Source organism: Crocuta crocuta, unplaced genomic scaffold (assembly GCF_008692635.1).
Source record: "Crocuta crocuta isolate KB4526 unplaced genomic scaffold, BGI_CrCroc_1.0 scaffold480, whole genome shotgun sequence".
Taxonomy (NCBI): domain Eukaryota; kingdom Metazoa; phylum Chordata; class Mammalia; order Carnivora; family Hyaenidae; genus Crocuta; species Crocuta crocuta.
This window is the reverse complement of record NW_027532418.1, coordinates 12,492-38,251: the sequence shown is the minus strand read 5'-3', so window position 1 is coordinate 38,251 and position 25,760 is coordinate 12,492. Positions and strand designations below refer to the sequence as shown.

Sequence of the window (25,760 nt, the reverse complement as noted above, 5' to 3'; positions counted from 1 at the left end):
TCTCAAATACCACTACGAGAGGGAAAATAAAATAACCAAGGTCCCAACAAGAGAGACCAAGAGATACCATTCAAAAAACACTTTCTGAATCGACAGGCCCTGGACAGTGAAAGAGCCTTCTTTGGTACAGCAGCTCTCACTAGTGCAGAGAGCATAACAAGATTTTAAAACTAATAAGAGATAGAAAGCTAACCAAAATGACTAAACAAAAGAGCTCTCCTCCAAAGAAATTCCAGGAAGAATTGACAGCTAAAGAACTGCTCAAAACAGATATAAGCAAAATAACTGAGCAAGAATTTAGAACAAAATCATGAAATTAATCGCTGGGCTTGAAAAAAGAATGGAGGACATCAGAAAAACAATGGCTACAAATAATATGGAGCTTAAAAATAGTTATGATGAACTTAAAAATGTGCTAAATGAGATACATAATAAAATGGAGGCATCCAAGGCACGGATTGAAGAGGCAGAAAGGAGAATAAGTGATTTAGAAGACACAATTATAGAAAAAGAAGAAACTGAGAAAAGAGAGATAAACTGATCCAAGAACATGAAAGAAGAGTTCAAAAGCTCAGCGATACAGTCAAACGGAACAATATCCATATCATAGGAATCCCAAAAGAGGAAGAGAGAGGGAAAGGTGATGAAGGAGTCCTGGGACAAATTATAGCAGAGAACTTCCCCAATCTGGGGAAGGAAATGTACACTGAAATCCAACAGGCACAGAGAAATTCCATCAGATGTAACTTGAATTGATCTTCTTCACGACATATCATAGTGAAACTGGCAAAATATAAGGACAAAGAAATTTTTGAAAGCAGCTAGGGAGAAAAAGGCCCTACCATACAAAGGGAAACCTATCGGAGTGGTGACAGACCTATCTACTGAAACTTGACAGGACAGAAAGGAATGGCAGGAGATCTTCAATGTGATGAACAGAAAAAATATGCAGCCAAGAATCCTCTATCCAGCAAGCCCGTCATTCAGAATAGAAGGAGAGATAAAAGTCTTTCCAAATAAACAAAAAGTGAAAGAATCTGTCACCACTAAATCAGCCCTACAAGAAATCCTGAGGAGGGTCTCTCTTAGGGAAATGTTGCAAAGGAACACAAGATACTAGAGACACCACCACAAGCATGAATCCCACAAACGACAGAATGACTCTAAACCCATATTTTTCAATAATGACACAGAATGTAAAAGGGCTAAATGCCCCAATCAAAACATATAGGGTGGTAGAATGGATTAAAAAAAACAAAATCCATCTATTTGCTGTCTACAAGACTCATTTTAGACTGGAGGACACCTTCAGATTGAAAGTAAGGGGATCGAGAAATATCTATCATGCTTCTGGAAGTCAAAAGAAAGCTGGAGTAGCTATACTTATATCAGACAAACTGGACTTTAAAGTAACGGCATTTACAAGGGATGAGGAAGGGCATTATATAATAATTAAAAGGTCTATTAATCAGGAAGAGCTAACAATTATAAATGTCTACACACCAAATGTGGAGGCACCTAAATACATAAAACAATTAATCACAAACAGAAACATTCTTATCGATAAGAACATGCTAATATCGATAAGAACATTAATAGCATATAATGCTTTAATACTCCACTTACAGCAATGGACAGATCAACTAGACAGAAAATCAATAAAGACACAAGGGACATGAATGACACATTGGACCAGATGGATTTGAGAGATATATTTAGAACTCTACATCCTGAGGCTATGGGATTCACTTTTTCTCAAGTGCGCATGGCACATTCTCCATGATAGATCACATACTGGGACATAAAGCAGCCCTCAATCAATAGAAAAGAATTGAGTTCATACCATGCACACTTTCCGATCACAATGCTATGAAACTCGAAATCAATCACAGGAAGAAGTCTGGAAAACCTCCAAACTCATGGAGGTTAAAGGATACCCTACTAAAGAACGAATGGGCCAATCAAGCAATTAAAGAAGAAATTTAAAAATATATGGAAACAAATGAAAATGAAACTAGAACAATCCAAACTCTATGGGATATGGCGAAAGCAGTCCTAAGAGGTAAGTATAGAGCACTCCAGGCCTAATTCAAGAAATTGAGAAAAAGCGGAAGTGCAAAATCTAACAGCACACCTAAAGCAACAAGAGGCAGAACAACAAGAGCACCCCAAACCCAGGAGAATAGAAATAATAAAACTCAGGGAAGAAATAAACAATATAGAAACCAAAGAAACAGTTGAAAAGATCAATGAAACCAAGAGTAGGTTATTTGAAAAAATAAAATTGACAAACCTCTAGCCAGGCTTCTCAAAAAGAAAAGAGAGAGCACCCAAATAGACAAAACCATGAATGAAAATGGACTTATTACAACCAACCCCTCAGAAGTACAATTACCAGGGAATACTATGAAAAATTGTATGCCAACAAATAGGACAACTTAGAAGAAATGGACAAATTCCTAAACACACAGTCACTACCAAAATTCACACAGGAAGATACAGAAAACCTGAACAGACCCATAACAAGTGAGGAAATCAAATCAGTTATCAAAAATCTCCCAACAAATAAGAACACTGGGGAATTCTGGGCCAGGTATCTTCCCTGGGGAATTCTACCAGACATTTAAAACAGAGTTAATACCCATTATCCTCAAACTATTCCAAAAAATAGAAATCAATGGAAAACTTTAGGACTCATTTTATTAAACCAGCATCACTTTTATTCCCAAGCCAGAGAGAGAACTAGCAAAAAAGGAGAACTACAGACCAATATCCTTGATGAATAGAGATGCAGAAATTCTCAACAAGATACCTGCAAATCGAATTCAACAGCACATAAAAAGAATTACCCACCAAGATCAAGAGGGATTCATTCCTAGGTTACAAGTTTGGTTCAATATTCGCAAATCAATCAATGTGATATATCACATCAACAAAAGAAAGGATAAAAATCATATGACCCTGTCAATAGAGGCAGAAAAAGAATTTGACAAAATACAGCATCCATTCTTAATAAAGACCCTCGAGAAAGTTGGGATAGAAGGTACTTATTTAAACATCATAAAAGCCATCTATGAGAAGCCCTCAGCTAACGTCATCCTCAATGGGGAAAAACTGAGAGCTATCCCCCTGAGATCTGGAACACGACAGGGATGTCCACTCTCACCACTGTTGTTTAACATAGTGCTGGAAGTCCTAGCATCGGCCATCAGACAACAAAAGGAAGTAAAAGACATCAGAATTGCAAAGAAAAAGTCAAACCTTCACTTTTTGAAGTGTAGTTTCATGTAGACGACATGATAGTCTACATAGAAAACCTGACAGACTCCACCAGAAGCCTACTAGCACTGACCCAAGAATTCAGCCAAGTTGCAGGGTACAAAATCAACGTACAGAAATCGGTTGCATTTTTATATACCAACAATGAAGAAACAGAAACAGATGGTGCTGGGAGAAGTGGACAGCAACACGCACAAGAATGAAACTAGATCATTTTCTCACACCATACACAAAAATAAACTCAAAATGGATAAAGTACCTGAACGTGAGACAGGAAGCCATCAACACCCTAGAGGAGAAAGCAGGAAACAACCTCCTTGACCTCAACCACATAAATTTCTTACCTGTCATATCCCCAAAGGCAAGGGAATCATGAGCAAAAATGAACTATTGGGATCTCATCAAGATTAAAAGTTTTTGCACGGCAAAGGAAACAAGCAATAAAGCTAATAGGCAACTGATGGAATGGGAAAAGGTATTTGCAAATGACATATCAGATAAAGGGCTAGTACCCAAAATCTATAAGGAACTCACCAAACTCCACACCTGAAAAACAAACAATCCAGTGAAGAAATGGACAGAAGACATGAACAGACACTTCTCCAAAGAGGACATCCAGATGGCCAACAGACATATGAAACGATGATCAGAGTCCCTCCTCATCAAGGAAATACAAATCCAAACCACACTGAGATACCACCTCATGCTGGTCAGAGTGGTTAAAATGTACAAATCAGGAAGCTCTAGATGCTGGTGAAGATGTGGAGAAACGGGCACCCTCCTGCACTGTTGGTTCGAATGTAAGCTGGTGCAACCCCTCTGGAAAACAGTGTCGAGGTGCCTCAAAAAATTAACAATAGAACTCCCCTATGACCCAGCAGTTGCACTGCTAGGAATTTACCCAAGGAATAAAAAGTGCTGATGCATAGGGGCACATGTACCCCAAAATTCATAGCAGCACTTCCAACAATAGCCAAATCATGGAAACAGCCTAAATGTCCATCAACTGATAAATGGATCAAGATGTCATTTAACAATGCTCAGCATCCCTCCTCATCAGGGAAATACAAATCAAAACCACACTGAGATACCACCTCACGCCAGTCAGAGTGGCTAAAATGAGCACATCAGAGAACTCTAGATGCTGGTGAGGATGTGGAGAAATGGGCACCCTCCTACACTGTTGGTGGGAATGTAAACTGGTACAGCCCCTCTGGAAAACAGTGTGGAGGTTCCTCAGGAAACTAACAATAGAACTCCCCTAGGACCCAGCAATAGCACTGCTAGGAATTTACCCAAGGGATACAGAAATGCTGAGGCATAGGAGCACATGGACCCCAATGTTCATAGCAGCACTCTCCACAATAGCTAAAACATGGAAAGAGCCTAAGTGTCCATCAACAGACGAATGGATCAAGAAGATGTGGTTTATCTATACCATGGAATACTACATGGCAATGAGAAACAATGAAATCTGGCCATGTGTAGCAACATGGATGGACCTTGAGGGTGTTATGCTGAGCGAAATAAGTCAGGCAGAGAAGGACAAATACCATATGTTTGCACGTATAGGAGGATTAGGAGGAACTTGACGGAGGAACAAGGGGGAGAAGAAGGGCGGAAATGGTGGGGGAAAGGGAGAGAGGCAAACCATGAGAGACTCTTGAATGCTGACAAAAACTGAGGACTGATGGATGTGGGGGGGAGGGGGGATGGGCATGGAGGAGGACACTTGTGGGGATGAGCACTGAGTGTTATGTGGAAACTAATTTGACAATAAACTATTTGTAAAAAAAATAAAAATAAAAAAATAAATTAAAACAGAATTTCTCAAAAAAAAAAGAATAGAAATTCAAATTTGTTATCAGGATAGAAAGGCGATCTTAATTTAGAATCCTTGTATTATTGGTTAATAAAACAGAGAATTTTAGAGGAAAAAAAAAAAAGAGTTTCAAAGGTTTAAGTGATGTTCCGCTTCTTAGTCTATGTGGTTAGTAAATAGCTGCCTGTTCTGTTTTTGTGTTACTATTGTGCTTTAAATTAAACATGCAAGTTTATACTCAAAAAAAAAAAAGATGTCGTTTAAAAAAAATCTGNTAACTTGACAATAAACTATATATTTAATAAAATATTTTAATTTCCAGCCTTCAAGAAGTCGTTTGTTTCACAAAGTGATGTGAAACAAAAACTGGACTTTAGAATAGTTTTTGAGCTTGGAAGGCAGGATTTCTGGGTTCTGGAAGATGTGAATGTCTTTATTATACTTTACATAAGAAACAAAATAGTTGATCAACTAGCTAAAAGCTTTTATATTGGAAGAAATTATAAACCATTTGGAACTTTATCCAAACACACTTCAATGTTAGGTTCAAAATGTTAATAATTTTAGTTGATTTTCATCCATGGTGCTTAAACAATGTTCATGCCAGTTCCATTCATCTTTCTTAATTGTATAGGAAAAATGAATAGGAATTAATGATTCTTAAAAAAGTATTGTGTGTATTTTACAAAGGTGTACAGTGCCTATACTTTCTTAGTTGTTAATTATTAGCCAAATTTTTCTCACCCATATTTATTTTACCTCATATTATGTTTGTTGCCACTAGATGGAATTGCAAATTGTTTGGCACATTAAGAAGCATTTTTAAAGACACAGACCTATTTTTACTGCACCAACTCCTCTTCCTTAGTTCACACCTATGACTTCATGTTGGAAGTGAGCTTTCATAAATAAACTGACAAAGAAGGAAAGGAACCACTGGATTCATTAAAAAATAGGTCATCTGATTATGTACTACTGTAAGAAAAAAAATGTGCTACTGCTTCACAATAGCCCCTCCACAGGTAGCAATAGAATGTAGCATAAAGGAAATTCTCACAAAGTAAAATGCTCAGAGAAATACACTTAGTTGTCTCCTTTATATGGTAGGAGAAATGGTCTGTTACTCGAGAAAAATATATACAAGATTAATGACAGACACAAAAAGTTTCATTGCTTGGTGGGGGACCTAGAAGGACCAGATAGAAAAACCAGAGTCAAAGAAGCTTGAAGAGGCAGCAAATGGATAGACCTATGAGAGTAGTCACAAAGTATGCAAATCTTTGTGTCTCAAATTGATGCCCATCATAGAGGATCCTTCACAGTGGAGGCATTCAACAGCCAGGTACAAAGAATGAGTTATCCAGGAGATGTCAGGCAGCGCTGACTTCCTTCACCTTAGTGCTTACACAAAGCACCCATGAAGAGAGTGGTAGGTATGGAGGCTGTACATAAGCTACACTATATGGACTCTATTACAAAGGCTGCTAAAACTACTGAGCTACTGAGTATACAGCCTCAGTGAGAGACCAATGCTAAACCATCAATAAGGCAATCTGTGGGGTGCCAGGGTGGCTCAATCAGTTAAGCATCTAACTTAGGCTCAGGTCATGATCTTGTGGTCCATAAGCTCGAGCCCCACATTGGGCTCTGTGCTGACAGCTCAGAGCCTGGAGCCTGCTTCAGATTCTATGCTTCTCTCTCTTTCTCTCTTTCTCTCTCTCTCTCTGTACCTCCCCTGCTCACACTCTGTCTCTCTCTTCCTCTTTAAAATAAACACTGAAAATTTTTTTAAAAATAAGGCACCATCCTTTAAGAAAACTAACCAGCAACAAGTAACAAATTGCTTACATTAAAATTCCTTTCATATTTGTCCTTTCTGTGATTGATTTCTTTTTTCCTGGATGTGGATTGAATTTCTTTTCCTAAAGAGCCTCTGCCTGCACCACCATACTTATGCTTAGAAAATAACTGACTTACTAATATGGGACCGCTGCATGACATTACCACCCTGTGAAGTGAAACAACAGGCACATGATTACAAGATTCACTGGCCCTACCATACACTGCATCATGTGGAAGCAGTATGCTTGATAGAATATAGGAATGCAATACCAAAGGATAAACATGGTTTCTCAACCTAAGCATTATTGACATTATGGGCTAGAGAATTCTTGCTTGTTGGGGAGCTGTCCTTTGTAAGACAGAATATTAAGCAGCGTCCCTGACCTCCACCCACTGTCCACCTGCTGGTAGGACAGGTGTGACAACCAACAATGTCTTCAGACAGCATCAAATATCCCCTGGTAGGTGGGGGTAGCTGCCTCCATTTGAGGACCACTAGGGTAAATGAAGATATCGTTTTGGGCCTACACTGCAAGTTGGGGACTCTGTCCTCCAGAAACTGTTACACATATTTAATCAATGGCCAATAAAAGGGGCTTCACCCTCAACAGCTAAAATTTCAACAGTCTGAGAACAAAAAAGTGCAAGACTGACTCCCTATAATATCCAGTGATTTGCTTGCAGAATTTGCTCTAGCTGCATCTGCAAATTTAAGTTCGGCCAAATAAATCACGGTCACCAGGATGGGAAGAGAAGAAACTTCTGAGAGGACCAAGAAAGAGTTCCATTAAACCTGAAGCTAGGATTGCTTCTATTTGGAATTCTCTTCTTGGCAGACCGATAGACAAAGGATTCACTCTACTGGTCAATGTAATCTATTATAATTACCCATAATTACTGCTATATAATAGGGAATGTAGTAGTATATTTGGAATTGAAACAATTCACTGGGGCTTCTTTTGGTGCTTTCAGGCCCAGTTATATCACTGAACAAGAATATGACACATATGCAGCCTAGCAAGGTTAAACAACCAATTGCTCAGAATTCTAAGACAAAGATCCAGGTGACCTCAACGTAGCTTATGCTATCCGAATTGCTCATCAATGAGAAGGGACATAGAGAATGTGTGGGAGATAAATATCTGTGAGGGCTATTAATTAACGATTCTGCATGAAGCCATTTTTATAGACTGTATTGTATTATGTTTAATAGATGTGGGCTACCAGTACCTTGAAAACGCAGAAACAGAATGGACAAAATACAAGGAACTAATGAATCTGAATAGATCAAGTAGGGTACTATAACAAAAGCTTTCGTGCTCTGCATTACATCTACTCAGCCCAACTGTATTTCCATTACAGTTGCCTGGACAGTTGCAAGCTCGTACGCATAGTGTTAATGTTAACCTCAAGACCTCCACCCTCTCCAAAGCCTCTGGGTCCCAGTCAGCTAGATAGAAAGTCAACCAGAATATAAATAAAGTGATACTCTTAAAGATAACCATCAACCTAATGGGCAGAGGAGCCAGTGGATAAATTTCCCAGCTTCTTAGACATGCTGGCAGAATCAAGCCCCAAATGCCCCAACTGCCTACATTGGAGACCTTGAAAAATGCAAACTGGCATTAGCTCTTTCTGCTTCCAAGTCTCATTCTCCCTGCTCTCTATTCCTATTTTCTAGGTAACCCCAAATAAACTATGCACCTGAGTCTATTGGAGGTTCTGATATGGGGAACATAAACTAAAACAAACTGTCATCTTTCTTAATTATGCCCCTCACAATCAGAACATATAAACATTCCTACTGACACATCTACCTTCCATTTTTAGACCTTTCTTCTTAGAAAATTAGGCATTTCACACCCTTTTCATAGGCAACCTCTCATGATTCCCTTGAGCTCATACTCTCATACATCTTCAGAGACTCTAACATTTACCTCATCTTTCTCCAGAAACATGAGAAACTTTTACCTTTCTAAAATTTCCTTATCTAAACAGAAAAGACACAGAAGGAGAGAGGTTGAGAAAATAAACTAACTCCTTGGAATGCACTCAGGTACTAATTTTTTCCCTCCATATATAGGTGCCATGGAAAAACAGTCCATGGTCAATATCTGCTTCATCTCTCATGTACTCCTCAATCCCCTGTGATCTGGCTTCCCACTTCTTCTGCTCTGCTTTCCTTCATGTTTCTGTAAAGGAATAACATTAATAACCATGTAGAGGTTTTCTTATATATAAAATATACCTAAAAGTATAAAAAAGTCTAGTAACTCAAAAGATTTCCAAATCTGACATCGCTTTCATTAGCCAACTTTATCTAATACCAGCAAAGACATGAACTTTACATTCTTATGATTCTTCATTAATTGGGTTTCAAAACCTTTTATACAGTCTGGAAATAAGTTTTCTTAGAATCATCTGCAGTCCTTTATGAACAAGGGTAAAGGTAAAAAATAAAAATAAAAAAAGTGTTACCCTACATTTGCATCTCAAAATTCAGTTAGTTTTTTATTTTTATGTTTAGACATGATATAACAGAAGTCTAAACTAGTTTTTCTCGAACTTTAATATGCATATCAGTAACCTCTGTGTCTTTTTAAAATGTGGGGCATAAGATTCACATTTCTGAGAAGTTCCCAGGAGATACTGCTGCAGCTGGTCTACAGACTACACTTTAGGTAGCAAGGATCTAATCATGAGCTATTTAAGATGTCCTGAATATGAATGCCTTAGGAATATTTCCACACTGCTAGGAAAAGGTCAAATTGGGAGAATAAGTGAAGATAATAAAGGAGTTTCTCAATTTGCATTTATAATATTTTTATTCTGTCTCAAATATTGAGTATTGGTGAAAAAACCTTTCATTTATTCATTTACTTACTCATTTTTTTCAACTTGTAGTCCATTTAGCACCTGAAATGCAGAAGGATCTGTGCTATGCATTAAAGATATGGTGGTGAGCTAAAAAGGACCTGAAACTGTCTTATAGAGCTTAATATGGTATATTAATTCTAGTACAAATTCTAAATCATAATTTAAAGAGCCAGATCAATGAACATCAAATTGAAAATTCTCAGTCTCAACTAAATCCTCTCAGACATTCTTATTCCATGTTTCAGCATCTCAGTCTGTTTTAATCATCTGCGACAACATAATTATCCCAAAACTTAGTGATTTAGAACAACTAAAACCAGGTATTATCTCTTATAAACCTGTGCATTTACTGAACTCATCTTGAAATTCTTTCCTCCAAATGATGTTGGCATAGACTGTGATCATCTGGGGGCATGATTATACCTGGAACAGCCAAAAAGAGCACCTAAATGCTTGCTAGTTGGTGCTGACTGTTGACTGGAAGCTCATCTAATTCTATAAACTAGAGCTTCTTGGTTCTGCCCCAACATGTTCCAAGAGGCAACACTGGAAGCTACAGATCTCATAAGGTACAAATTTGGAAGTTACACAGCATCACTTCTATTGTATTCTATTGATCAATATTATGGATCATGGGACCAGTTTATACGCATGGGAAGGAGAAGATACAAACTCTTGATGGGAAATTGCAAGGTCACATTCTAAAGAGCATGTAAGATAGTGATGTTCTTTGGGACATCTTTGAAAACCCAATCAACCAATCACATCACTTTCATATGTTAAATATATTCAACTCCTCCCTCGAAGGTTCTCCCCTTATGGTATCAGGCATTAGTCCAAAATCTTGTCACTTAAAATGATGCATGAAGTTCCTGGGTAAAGTGGTCTGTCAAGATAACTGCAATATTCACTTCTATTTAAAAGGAGGTAGGGGGTCGCGTGAGTGGCTCAGTCGGTTAAGCGTCCGACTTTCGCTTAGGTCATGATCTCGCGATTTGTGGGTTCAAGCCCCATGTAGGCTCTGTGCTGATAGCTCACAGCCTGGAGCCTGCTTTGGATTCTGTCTTCCCCTCTCTCTGCCCCTCCCATGCTCATGCTCTGTCTCTCTCTGTCTCTCAATAATAAAAACGTTTAAAAAAGTTTAAAAGGAGAGAGGGCCGGGGCAACCTGGTGACTCAGTGAGTTAAGGATTGGAGTCTTGATTTCAGCTCAAGTCATGACCTCCTAGTTTGTGGGTTCGAGCCTCATGTTGGGCTTTGCACCGGCAGTGCAGAGCTTGCCTGGGATCCTCTCAAAATAAATAAACTTTTAAAAAATTAAAAGAAGGAGGTGATTTACTTCTTTTTCTTCTACTTTGCTCTCCGTTTCTGAATAATTCGGCCTTAAGGCCATTAGTTCTGGCAGAGAGTAATGGGTGTTCATGGTAGAGAATTAGCCTGTGTAATCCAGAGGAAAGTATCAAAGCCCAAGTAGTTTGAAGAGGGTGGGAAGGGGTGGGGGACCGGGCATTCAGTTTTAGAAAGTGATCAAGCTAGAAGACTGTTCAGGTACAGGGAGATCCTAGTGTGAGGTGTCTATGCTCAAGTAAGGGTAACAGGTCCCTCTGCACAAGAAGCCTGGTGGCATACAAGGGATCATCAAGTAAGTTAATAAATTAAGTATATTAGGCTTCTCACGGTCAGAAAAGGGATAACAAATATACAAAGAATGAAAACTAGAATGAACCCTGTAGTATTAATTGGAATTGAAAGTACCAGTTTAAATTCACAGTTTTCAATATATATGAATAAGGAAAGAAAGAAATCTGCCACTGAGAGGACCTAGCACAGTGATGTGCCAATAGCAATGAGCATATCTACCATGTTCCATTAAAAGGAACCAAAACTCTGAGAAAACGACTGATTTCAGGGCTAAGATATAGGAAGCACAAGATGAGCCTGGAACATTTTTTCTGTGCCAGAGGACAAGGAAGTACTTAAAGAGTTGTGTGTGCATAAGACACACACACACACAAAAGTGAGCTTGAACAAGCTCTTACCAGGCAAATCAGAGACAATCTGGCAACATATTTTTAACCATCCAATTAAATGAGAACTAAGAGTCCATACAAATAAATGAACAAACTGAAAGTCTGATGAGATATTTACAAAGTTTCAAAGTGCATCCTCACAATGGGCTTACTAATAAGACTTAACTTTATAGTGAAGTAGGCTGGCAGACAATACTTTAATCAAAGCAAGCATTACCATAAGTGGGATGACAGAATGCAATAGAATAAATAAATACCCAACCTGAGTTTAATCCCAAAGTATACAAAACAAACCCAGATTGAAGAAAATTGTACAAAATAGTTGATCTGTACATTTTCACAAATGTCGAGGTCAGGAAAAAACCCAAGAACTGATCTCCACTAAAAATAAACTACAGACGCATGACAAATGTGGCAGCCATGGAAGTATGCCATAGAGATCTCCTTTCAAGAAAAAAAAATGCTGATCAATACGAGGAGAGTAGTTAGCTGATAGTCTCTAGCTGTAGTACAATTGTGATTCACCACAGCGAGTAAACAAAGGCCATGCTCTTCCCAAAGCTGGTTCCCATCTTAACATAAGGGTGAAGATGCCAGGCCTGACTAGTGAAGGAAACCTTTGAACCAGAGCTCCCCCACTGGGCTAAGACTTTCTCAGAGCAGCTTCACAGTCTGCCACTCCCCTTTACCAATCATCTTCCTTCCTTCTTCTTTTCTCAGGTGTCAGATGAGCATCTCAGTTTAAAAGCTTTCCCTGACTGTGCCTACTGCCTCCTCCTTTTTCACAGATGTTCCCTCAATAAATCTCATGTATCTCTAACTGTTAAAAGCATCTACTTCCCAAAGGACCCAAATGACACTACAACAAAACTCACTGAATAATTCTGAACTGAGTTATTCTGCGTGTGCATGCGCGTGCACACACACACACTCACACACACACATACACACACACATGGCAAAACTATAATGAGATCCTAAAAATGAAATGATAGTGATGTATCCATGTAACCTTTTGCTTTGAAGGTTGTGTTGGGCTGCATAGCAGAATATGCTTGTTTCTTAGAATGGCACAGTAAAGTATTTGGGAATGATGGTTTAGGGAAAACAACTTCTTTTGTACTGTACTCTCAAGTTTGTGTGACTGTTTCAAAATGTAAAATAAATGAGGTCAGAAGACACAAAAAAGTTCACTAGACCATAGTAATTCTGAAATCCACATGAGAACATGGCACCAATTCCTTCTTTTCCAAGGTGTTAAAAACTGAATTGTGCTCCCCAAGATTTATGTGAAGTTCTGACCCCAATGTCACTATATTTTAAATATGGTCTATAAACATGAAATTAAGGTTAAGTGAGGCCATTAGGGTGGGGCTAGAATTTAATAGGATTTGCTACCTTATAAGAAGTAGGGATACCAGGAATGTGCACACTGAGACGGAAGGCCATGTAAAGACACAGTGAGAAGGCAGCAAAGGAGAGAGGGCTTGGGAGACAACAAACCTGCCAACACCTTGACCTTGGGCTTCTAGTCTCCAGAACTATAAGAAAATAATCTTCTGCTATTTAAGCCATGCAGACTGTGGTATTGTTATGTCAGCCCCAGCTAACAATAGAAGGGAGAATGGAATGTTCGTTGATTTGGTTCTCAGTTTTGCTTTTTAGAAATGATTCTCTGTGGCTATGAGCTCCAGGCTCTACCCTCTGAGCCATCTTTCTGTTTCCATTACAAATGATTTGGATTTATACCAGAGTAGCTTTCTTAGCCTGTTTCCTCCTCATAAGGTACAGAAGTATCTTTTAAATTTTAATGGTCTCTGTTTTAGCCCAAACTGGTGGTGTTTCTTCCAACCAGTATTCTCACTTGTTTATCAGACACTGGTAAGTCTTTGAACTCATTTTATAATCCTGACATTGCCACAATTCAATTTGGCATCTAATTTACAGCAAGATCAGCATTGTGGCTATCAGAAATAAGATTCGGCTGCCATAGAAGCTCTCTGTTTCACTGACTATGACTTCAACTGAGATTTTAAAGATCTCACCTGGTCAGTTTGTTTCTACCAATGTCCCAGAACACTCAGAGAAAGCCACCCCCTGCCACAGTTCTTAGAGTCGTCATTGCTGCCCTAACAGTCAAGGTCAGAAGCCACTTGCTTGACCAAGGCACTTAACTACAATCAACAAGTGACAACTTATTTTTTGTAGTTTTCTGACTTTTATATTTTATAAAAGCCTTATTAAAATACAATTCACTTACTAAAAATTTACGCTTTTGAAGTATACAATTCAGTGTTTCAGTATATTCACAGAGTCATGCAACCATCATCACTGATTTTAGACCATTTCAACAGGACCCTGTATCCACTAGCAGTCACCCTCCATTCCCCCCTTCCTCTATCCTCTGGCAACCACTAATCTACTGTCTGTGTTTTTAATTAGCTTCTTTAACTTAGTATAATATTTTCAAGATTAGTATGATGTTTTCAAAATCAGTATATTATTTTTAAAAATCATTATATTTTCAAGCATCCNGCAAGATCAGCATTGTGGCTATCAGAAATAAGATTCGGCTGCCATAGAAGCTCTCTGTTTCACTGACTATGACTTCAACTGAGATTTTAAAGATCTCACCTGGTCAGTTTGTTTCTACCAATGTCCCAGAACACTCAGAGAAAGCCACCCCCTGCCACAGTTCTTAGAGTCGTCATTGCTGCCCTAACAGTCAAGGTCAGAAGCCACTTGCTTGACCAAGGCACTTAACTACAATCAACAAGTGACAACTTATTTTTTGTAGTTTTCTGACTTTTATATTTTATAAAAGCCTTATTAAAATACAATTCACTTACTAAAAATTTACGCTTTTGAAGTATACAATTCAGTGTTTCAGTATATTCACAGAGTCATGCAACCATCATCACTGATTTTAGACCATTTCAACAGGACCCTGTATCCACTAGCAGTCACCCTCCATTCCCCCCTTCCTCTATCCTCTGGCAACCACTAATCTACTGTCTGTGTTTTTAATTAGCTTCTTTAACTTAGTATAATATTTTCAAGATTAGTATGATGTTTTCAAAATCAGTATATTATTTTTAAAAATCATTATATTTTCAAGCATCCATGTTATACATGTACCAGTACTTCATTCTTTTTTTAAAAAATAATGTATTTCTTTACATTCAAGTTATTTTTCATATAGTATAGTGTTGTTTTTAGGAGCAGAATTTAGTGATTCATCACTTACATATAACATCCAGTAGTCATCCTAACAAGAGCCCTCCTTAATGTCCATCACCCATTTAACCCATTCCTACACCCACCTCCCCTCCAGCAACCCTCAGTTTGTTCTGCGTATTTAAGGGCTTCTTATGGCTTGCCTCCCTCTCTATTTCTATCATTTTTATTTCCTTTCCCTTATGTTCATCTGTGTGTTTCTTAAATTTCACATATGAATGAAATAATATGATAGCTGTCTTTCTCTGACTTATTTCACTTAGCATAACACACTCTAGCTCCATCCACGTTGTTGCAAATGGCAAGATTTCTTTTTTTTTTTTTGATTCCTAAATAATACTGCATTGTGACACACACACACACACCACCTCTTCTTTATCAATTCATCAGTCAATGGACATTTGGGTTTTCTCTATAGCTTCGTTATCGTTGTTGATAATGCTTCTATAAACATCAGGGAACAGGTAACCCTCTGAACCTGTATTTTTCTATCCTTTTGATAAATACCTATTAGGGCAATTGTTGGGTTGTAGGGTAGTTCTAAGCTTTAATTTTTTGAGGAAACTCCATACTGTTTTCCAGAGTGGCTGCACCAGTTTGCATTCCCACCAAAAGTGCAAAAGTGTTCCCCTTTCTCTGCATTCCTTTTTAATGCCAAATAATACCCCATTGTATGGATATGCCACAACATTTCATTTATCTATTTATCTGTTGCTGACCACTTGAATTGTTTTACTTTTTGGCTATTGTGAATAATGCTACCATGAAAACTCTCATGCAAGTTTTTATGTGGATTTATATTTTCTTTTTTTTTTCAACTTTTTATTCACACATATTTTCAATTCTGTTGGGTATATATTAGGGGTAGAATTTCTGCATCATATGCTAAGTTTATACTTAACATTTTGAGGAAATGACAAACTGTTCTCCACACTGGCTATGGCATTTTACAATCCCACTGGGAATATATGATAATCCAATTTCACCAATACTTGTCTTTTTGTATCACTTGCTTTTTAGCCAGGCTAGTGGGTGTGAATTGACATCTCATTAGAACTTTAATTTGCATTTCCCTAACTACTAATGAAAATGAGCACTTTTCATGTGCCTATTGACTATGGCACATCTTCATTAGAAAACTGTATAAACTCTTTGACCATTTTTAAATTGGGTTGTCTTTTTATTGTTGAGTTGTAAAAGTACTTTGTATGTTCTGAATATAAGTTCCTTATCAAACACATGATTTGTAAATATTTTCTCCTGTGAGATGTATTTTCACTTTCTTGATGGTATCTTTTGAAACATAAAAATTTCCCATTTTGAGTAAGTCCAACCTATTTTTTGTCTCCTGTGCTTTTGATGTTGTAAGAAACCACTGTCTAATCAAATATTACCTAAACAAATATTTACACTTATAATTTTTCTATGAGTTTTATAGTATTAACTTTTGCTTTTAGATATGATCCATTTTGAGTTAATTTTTATATGTAGTGTGAGATTGTATATATGAATTTCATTCTTTTGCATGTATTTAATTGCCCCAGCACAATTTATTGAAAATAACTTAAGTATTATGTCATTAAATACTATTTATAGATTACTAGAATTCCACTAGAATGGACAATGTAGTAAGCACTGTGTTGAAACCACAAAACAAAAGAAGTCCCAAACTACCACTGTTGAGGTTCTGTTTCCAAGAACTATCCCTGGCACCAGCTTCTGGTATCAGAAAGGTCCAGTCAATAGATATAAAACCCTCAGATTATTGAAACATAGAGAAATTAATATAAAGAAGAGATTACTAAGGTAATAAAGAAATGTCAAAGAAAACAAAAAGACAAAAAGGGAAACAAGAAATATTAAGCTGGAAATTCCATGAGCCAGATGCTGCCCTTAGTTCTGGGACAACAAAGGGGGAAATTTGGAATTATAAACACCTATGAAGCTAAAAATCAGACTTCTCAGGAGAAGATACCAGCCACCTGATGCTGTGCTGTTGTCACGAAGGGACAGCATTGATGCTATTTATGCCAGTATTTTATAAAAACATCCATTTTACTAATATGGTAGAACTCTGCATCCTCATATGGCTTTCTTCCACCCTCTGTAGTTTCCAATAAATTATCCACTTCTTGCTTATTCAATCCAATTAGCATGACGTCATTGATACAGCGGGCTAGTGTGATGTTCTGCAGAATGTCTACCACTAAAGGTAGACACTGGATGATACTCCCATAGCAGGTGGGAGGATTAACATAGCCATGTCACCTATTTCATGTAAGTAGGAATTCTTTCTGATTCTTTTTTTCTGATAATGTGGGAAAAAGCAGATCAATGTCTACATAATATTTCCTTAGCCTATGTTAAGCTGCGCATCAAAAATACATCTGGCCCAGAAAATTAATCCAGCCATGGTCCTGGATATAGACCTGAAACAGTCTGTAATTTGACTCCAGCTCTGTCCAGCCAGTCTGAAAGCGATTCTGCCTGCTTTGGGAACTGGTGAGAGACATGACCATAAATGCTCCCAGAGGTCTGTTGGCTTATCTCCATCTTAACTGTAGAGACTGAATTAGTCCTGTGATTTGGCTATAGCCCTTCTCAGCTGTTTTTTGATGTCAATCCTCCCTGCCTAGGTACCCACCCAGAGACTTGGTAGGGAACTTTGCAGGGACCCAGTGAGAGAAACCTTATCCCTGTATCTGGTAACAGGCATGTCATCTGCAGACACAACCACAGACCCAGAAGCAAACACTTGTCTCAGCACCAGACCTATGGACCATGGTCCTGAGGTGGTTCCCCCATCCAAGAATCAGAAAGGATCCACACCTGCCCAAAACCCTGCAAACAGTACTGACATCAGACCCCACTGCAGACCCAGCAGCAGCTACATGACCTGGCTCAAATCCCATACATTGACAATCCTACAAAACTGTAAAGCTGCAGAACTAATAAATTAATTCAGTAAAGTTGCAAAATAAAAAATTAATATACAAAAAAAAAACAATTGTGTTTCTGTACACTAACAATAAGATGTCCAAAAAAGAAATTAACAATCCCATTCAGAACAGCATCAAAAAGAATAAAATACAAAGACATAAATTTAACGAAGGAGGTAAAAGATCTTTACACTGAAAACGGTAAGATACTGATGATAGAAATTGAAAGGGGCACAAATAACTGGAAAGATAGGCCATGCTCATGAATTGTAAGAATTAATATTGTTAAAATGTCCATACTACTGAAAGAAGTCTAGTTCAATGCAATCCCTATCAAAATTCCAATGGCACTTTTCACATAAATAGAAAAAATAACCCTAAAATTTGTATGAAACCATAAAAGACCCCAAATAACCAAAGCAATTTTGAGAAAGAAGAACAAAACTGGAAGCATCACACTTCGTGGTTCCAAATTACATTACAAAATTATAGTAACCAAAACAGTATGGTACTGAAATAAAAACACACACCTAGACCATTGGAACAGAATACACACCCCATGCATATATGGTCAACTAGTCTATGATAAGGGTACCAATAACACATAATAGGGAAAAGATCCTCTCCTTAATAAAATAAAATGAAAAATTAGATATTCACATGCAAAAGAATAAATGGACTTTTCTCTTACACCATATCCACTCAACTCGAAACAGATTAAAGGCTTAAACAAAAGACCTGAAGCCATAAAACTCACAGATGATAACACAGAGGAAAATTTCCTTATAATCTTACCAATGATTTTTTGGGTTTGAGCTTGATTTTAAAAAAAAAAGCATAGGCAACAAAAGCAAAATTTAACAAGTGGAACTATATCAAACTAAAAGCTTTTGTACAGTAAAGAAACAATTAACTAAGATACAAAGACAACCCACAGAATGGGAGAAAATATTTACAAACTCTGTATCTGATAAAGGGTTAATATCCAAGATACCTAAGGAATTCATACAACTAAAACAAAGTATAAATATATATAAATAAACCTAAAAGTGGGCTCAGGATCTTTACAGACTGATTTCAAAAAATGATATACAAATGGCCAAGAGATACATGAAAAGGTACTCAACATCACTAATCATCAGAGAAATGCAAATCAAAACCACAAAAGATACGTCATGCCTGTGAGAATGGTTAGTATCAAAAAGATAAGAGATGAAGTGCCTGGGTGGCTCAGTCCAAGTATCCAACTTCAGCTGAGTTCACAATCTCACCATTTGGGAGCTCAAGCCCTGCACTAACAGCTCCGAGCCTGAGCCTATTTCGGATTCTGTGGCTCCCTCTCTCTCTGCCCTACCCCTACTTGTATTCTCTCTTTCTCAAAAGAAAACTTTAAAAATTAAAAAATAGATAAGAGATAACACTTATCACTTCTGGGTATATATCTGAAGAAAATGAAATCACTATGTCAAAGATATCTGTACTCCCATGTTTACTACAGCATTACTCATACCCAAGACATGGAAATAAATTTAATTTCTATCTACAGATGCATGGATAAAGATTATATGGTTATATACACAATGGAATATTATTCACCCATGAAAAAGGTAATCATGCTTTTTGTGAGAACACAGGAAGAGTTTGAGGATGTTATGCTAAGTGAAGTAAATCAGACAAAGACAGATACTGTATATCACTTGTATGTGCACTCTCAAAAATGTGAACTCATAGAAAGAGAGAAAAGATTGGTAGTTGCCAGAGGCTGTGAGGTAGGGGAAAAGGGGAAGATGCTTATCTAAGGATACAAATTTCCAGTTTTACAATAAATACATTTTGGATGTCTAATGTACATCATGGTGATTATTGTCAACAATGCCATACTATATAACTAAAGTTGCTAAGGGAGAAGATCTTCAATGTTTTCACCACAAGAGAAAAAGGATAATAATGCAAGTTGATAAAGTTATTAGGTAATGTTACGGTGGTAATCAATGCACAATATGTGAATGTGTCAAAACAGTACATTGTACACCTTAAACTTACATATTGTTGCTACACATTATATGTCAACTATAGCTCAATAAATCCAGTGAGAAAATTTTTAGGTAAAAAAGACTACACTGGATTACAGATGTGATACAAAAAATAAATTCAGATAACAGGACTGCATGCCACAAAGAATCCATCTCCCCAGTTTACACAACTGTAGCACACTGGCCATCTTGCCCTTTTCCTGACATACTTAACATATTCCTAGCATTAGCTGTTCCTTATGCCTGAAATCTCTCCTGATATCCTCTTGGTTTTTGCCCTCACTTTTTCAAGCATCTGCTCAAATGTTAGTATCTCTGTTAGGCTTTGTTTAAGACCTTATTTAAAATTACAAACCCAGTGGGGAAAAAACATAGTGTCTTCAACAAATGTTGCTAGGAAAACTGGACAGCAACATACAGAAGAATGAAACTGGACCACTTTCTTATACCATATACAAAAATAAATTCAAAGTGAATGAATGACCTAAACGTGAGACATGAAACCATCAGAATCCTAGAGGAGAACACAGGTAGCAACCTCTTTGACCTCGACTGTAGCAACTTTATCCTCGACTTGTCACTGGAAGCAAGGGAAATAAAAGAAAAAATGAACTATTCGGAATTCATCAAGATAAAAAGCTTCTGCACGATGAAGGAAGTAATCAACAAAACTAAAAGGCAGACTATGGAATAGACAGAGATATTTGCAAATGACATATCAGATAAAGGTCTAATATAGAATATCTTTAAGGAATTTAGCAAACTCAAAACCCAAAACACAAATAATCCAGGTAAGAAATGGGCAGAAGACATGAACAGACACTTTTCCAAAGAAGATATCCAGATGGCTCAAAGACACATGAAAAGATGTTCAACATCACTCATCACCAGGGAAATACAAATCAAAACCACAATGAGATACTACCTCACACCTTGTCAGAATGGCTAAAACGGACAACACAAGAAACAACCAGTGTTGGCAAGAATGTGGAGAAAGGGGAACCCTCTTACATTGTTGGTGGGAATGCAAACTGGTGTAGACACTCTGAGAAAGAGTGTGGAGATTACTCAAAAAGTTAAAAATAGAAATACCCTATGATCCAACAAATGCACTACTAGGTATTTATCCAAAGGATACAAAATTACAGATTCAATGGGATATATGCTCCCCGATGTTTATAGGAGCATTTCAACAATAGCCAAGCTATGGAGAGAAGCCAAATGTCTTTTGACTGATGAATAGATAAAGAAGATGTGGTGTATATATATACACACCATGGAATATTACTCCACCATCAGAAAGATGAAATCTTGCCATTTGCAAAGATGTGGATGGAGCTACATTGTATTACACTAAGTGAAATAAGTCAGTCAGAGAAAGACAAATACCATATAATTTCACTCCTATGTGGAATTTAAGAAACAAAACATATGAACATATGATATTGGGGGGAAATAAAGGAGAAGCAAACCATGAGAGACTATTATGAGAACAAACTGAGGGTTAATGAAGCAAGTTGGGTGGGAGACAGGCTAGACGGATGATGTGTGTTAAGGGGGCTACTGGATATGTTGAGCAATGGGTGTTGTATGTAAATGATGAATCACTGAATTCTACTCCTGAAACCAATATTGCACTGTATGTTAACTAACTAGCATTTAAATAAAATTTTTAAAAAATAAAATAAAAAATAAAACTCCTGTCCTATTTCTGATCCACTCAATTACCACACAATTTTTCTTAAATGAAAAAAAATATATAGTTCATTTACTGATGCTGTTAATCTTACATTGCTTTCCATACCCCACTGAATTGTTCAATGTAGGTAAGACTTTTTTCTATTTTGTTTGCCTAGATATATTCCCAGTCCCTGGTAAGTACTCAATAAATATTTGTTAAATAACCCCACACCAGTTTTAGCACTAATGGATATGATAGAATTGTGACTGAAATGTCTCTAAAACACAAATCTGAGAACTAATACTGATAAGGGAAGAATTTTCTTTCTTCAAAACAAAAACAGGGAATTCAAAGGTGCATCTTCATGCAATAGCTATTACAGCAAGCTCTGTTACAGTTTAATCCCGAGGAACATTTTACAATGCCTGTATAGAAAAAGCATAAGAGAAGGTAAGAGCCTAGTTCTGCAATGCCCCAATCCTCAGGGAATAGTAGGGCCTGGGATTTCACTGGAAATAAATAAAATTCAAAACAAGCTCATCTATTGAACAAATACTTTAAAAATATCATGGGAGAGAGTCCCAAATCTCAAAAGACAAAGAAATAAATATAGATTATACCTTCACCTAGGCTTTAACTAAACATAAACGTGAGTTTTGAAGCTAGGGAGAAAAAAATCTTTTAAAATTTACTCCTTGCAATTCATGGCAGGTTACAAACTGTATTCTCCAATTCTTCTGAAGTCCTTCACATGCTTTTCACTCTGTGGTAATATTTTACTTCCCTTCTCACATTTCTTTTTCTTGGTACACATCCAAGGAGTGAGTTAAAATGTGCATGCCCTATTACAAATGCTGAGTTTTCTGCAGAAATGGATTTGCTGGCAAGTGCTTTCTGTTTGATCTAAAAATACAAATGTCTGATTAGAATAAAATTCAGATGGAAAAGTTTGAAAATATTACTTTTTCCCTTGTTTAGCCCAGTATAGGGAAATATATTTATCTAGATTCCTCATCCCTTTTAAATAGATAGGTAATATTTATAAGAGGAGCCTGAGGATTTTGTGTGAAAATGTGTAACTAATAAATTACTAGAGGTAGATGAATGAGGAATTCTGTTGCTTGTTCAACAGAGAAAATACAACAAATCTACAATTCCACTAATATAATATCTCAGTCATATATTGTTTTCAGTCTTACTAATTTAATATGCCTTGGTTTTATGTGAAATATCTTCCTTTAATGACAAAACCATTCATTATCTGTGTGCTGTTCCTTGCATTTAAAGGTTCTTCTTTGGATTTGGACTGTATACAGTTAGGATTCCCAAGAAATATTGTAACAGGAGACCCAAATAGGGTGAGTATTGATACTGATTTGATATACCACTGTTAGTGTCCCATTGTCAATCAAAGTCTTAGTTAAGATAGCTTGGAGTAAGAGCCAATGTATTATGATACAGGCCAGAGTAAAAAGGACAAAAATAAATGAGTTTTAAATTCAGTCAAATGAGTTATACAAATAACCACTGAGACCTGATAGGTATATTAAAAAGCCTTTTCTTCAAAAGAATGCAGCAGAATAACTTGTGGGCATCCCAAAGGTAAGAGATTTTTGAAACTTAAGAATATCAATTGGGACGCCTGGGTGGCTCAGTCGGTTAAGCGTCTGACTTCGGCTCAGGTCATGATCTCGTGGTTTGTGCATTTGAGCCCCGCGTCGGGCTCTGTACTGACAGCTAGCTCAGAGCCTGGAGCCTGTTTCAGATTCTGTGTCTCCCTCTCTCTGACCCTCCCCTGTTCACACTGTCTCTCTCTCTCAGAAATAAAGAAAACATTTTTTGAAAAAGTTTTTTTTAAAAAGAATATCAATTGCCTCTTACACTAATAGTAACATTATTTTTATCTTTGCTTCTGCATATTGTGTCCTCACTATACATACATAAGTACAATTACATGTTGTTAAGTTAAAGGCACTCTATTTTTCATTTCTAGGTGAATTTCTCTCTCCTAGGGGAATTTCTCTCTCCTGGAAATATGCTATATCACCACGACCGTCCCTAACATCTTGGCCAATCTCCTGTCCACAAGCAAGTCCCTTTCCTTTATGAACTGTTTTGCACAGTTCTACTTCTTCTTCTCTTTCGGGTGTGATGAGGGCTTCTTCCTTTGCATCATGGCCTTTGACAGGTATCTTGCCATCTGTCGTCCTCTGCATTACCCACACATCATGACAAAAACAGGTGTACACTGGCCTGGCCATCTTTGGCTGGTCATGTGGGTTCATCCTCTTCCTAACCCCAGTTGTTCTCATTTCACACTTACCCTACTGTGGCCCAAATACCATTAACCATTTCATGTGTGATCCTGTCCCACTGATGATGCTGTCCTGTTCTGAAGATACCACCACACAGTTCATTTATTCTACCTTCAATGCTGTTTTCATGATTGGAAACTTTCTCTTTGTTCTTTGTTCCTATGCTCTGGTGATTGTGGCTGTGCTAAGGATGCCCTCAGCAGCAGGCAAATGCAAGGCTTTCTCCACTTGTGCTTCTCATCTAGCAGTGGTGATCCTGTATTTTGGCTCTGTAATGGTGATGTATGTTAGTCCTAGATCGGGACACCCAGTGAAAATTCAAAAATTCATTACTTTGTTTTATTCTGTGACAACACCTCTCTGTAATCCTCTAATTTACAGCCTCAGGAACAAGGAGATGAAGACTGCTCTGAGGAAAATCTTTGGCACTGAACATGGTATTCATAAATTGTAAATCAGAGTCAAATTCCATCACTAAAGTGTAACTTCCTTTAACAAAACATGAGAGATGTATTTATCTAAAAATTCATTAAGTTGTATTAAGAAATTACTATAACAAAGACCCATTATCATCTTAAACACCACTGGACAAAAAATGTAGTAGTCTTATTTAAGAATGTGTTTTAGCAGTGGATTCAATTTTGTTTTGAAGTTAATACCAAGTAAGTGAAATTTTAGTATTTAAGCCCATTAGTCCCTCTATATGTAATTCAATTTCTAAAAAGAAGACAGAGGTCTATTTTGCATACTGTGCTGAAACAACTGATACACATGTAATAGAGATCATGAACTTCTTTAGGCATTAACACTGTAAGCCAATAATTCTCCATTCAGACATAGTGACTGATAAAGGAGATGTAAATTTGAAGGAAGTCTCCCCTGTCAAAGTATGTGTCTTTAAGGAAACAGACTAATAGCCTTGGCTGAATATTAATGATTTTTCAGAGAGCACAAGACAAAGACTAGGAATTTACAGTGTATTAGCTACCTAGAATAAAGATAAGAGCTAAACATAAAGTCCAGGACATTACTCAAGGCATAACTCAGCTTGGGGTAAATCCAGTTAAACAACAGTTTCTGGTAACATGTGTGGTTTAATTTTAGCACTGTGTGACTTATTTTAATGCCATAAGCATCCTTTAAACTATTTCCATAAACTTCATGCTTGTCAGAATGGCTAACATCAAAAACACAAAAAACCAGTGTTGCCAAGGATGTAGAGAAAAAAGGAATCCCCATGCACTGTTGGTTGGTGTGAATGCAAACTGATATAGCCACCATACAAACAGTATGGAGGTTCCTGCAAAAATTAAAAATAAAATTACCATATGATCAGTAATCCACTACTGGATATTTACCAGCAAAAAATGAGAATGCTAATTGGAGAAGATATAGGCACCCCCAGGTCCACTGCAGCATTACTTAAAATAACCAAGATATGACAGCAGCCTAATGTCCATCCATAGATGAATGGATAAAGAACATATGGAAGATAAAGAAGATAGATATATCTATGTACACAACACTCAGTTTATTCTCTATATTTAAGACTCTCTTATGTTTTGTTCCCCTCCCTGTTTTTATATTATTTTTGCTTCTACTCCCTTATATTCTTCTGTTTTGTATCTTAAATTCCACATATGAGTGAAGTCTTATGATATTTGTCTTTCTCTAACTTTGCTTAGAATAATACCCTCTAGTTCCAT

At 37.2% G+C, this 25,760-nt stretch overlaps 1 protein-coding gene across 1 annotated transcript; it reads left to right on the top strand.

Moving 5' to 3' along the window:
• The first annotated feature begins 2,040 nt into the window (after window positions 1-2,040).
• On the top strand, window positions 2,041-24,508 carry LOC144243865 (olfactory receptor 11H6-like). Its single transcript, XM_077779003.1, is given in 9 exon segments — window positions 2,041-2,062; window positions 8,157-8,234; window positions 10,066-10,140; window positions 13,676-13,730; window positions 15,505-15,550; window positions 17,723-17,936; window positions 23,027-23,097; window positions 23,752-23,970; window positions 23,972-24,508. Coding segments are annotated over 9 exon segments (1,317 nt in total).
• Window positions 24,509-25,760: the final 1,252 nt, after the last annotated feature.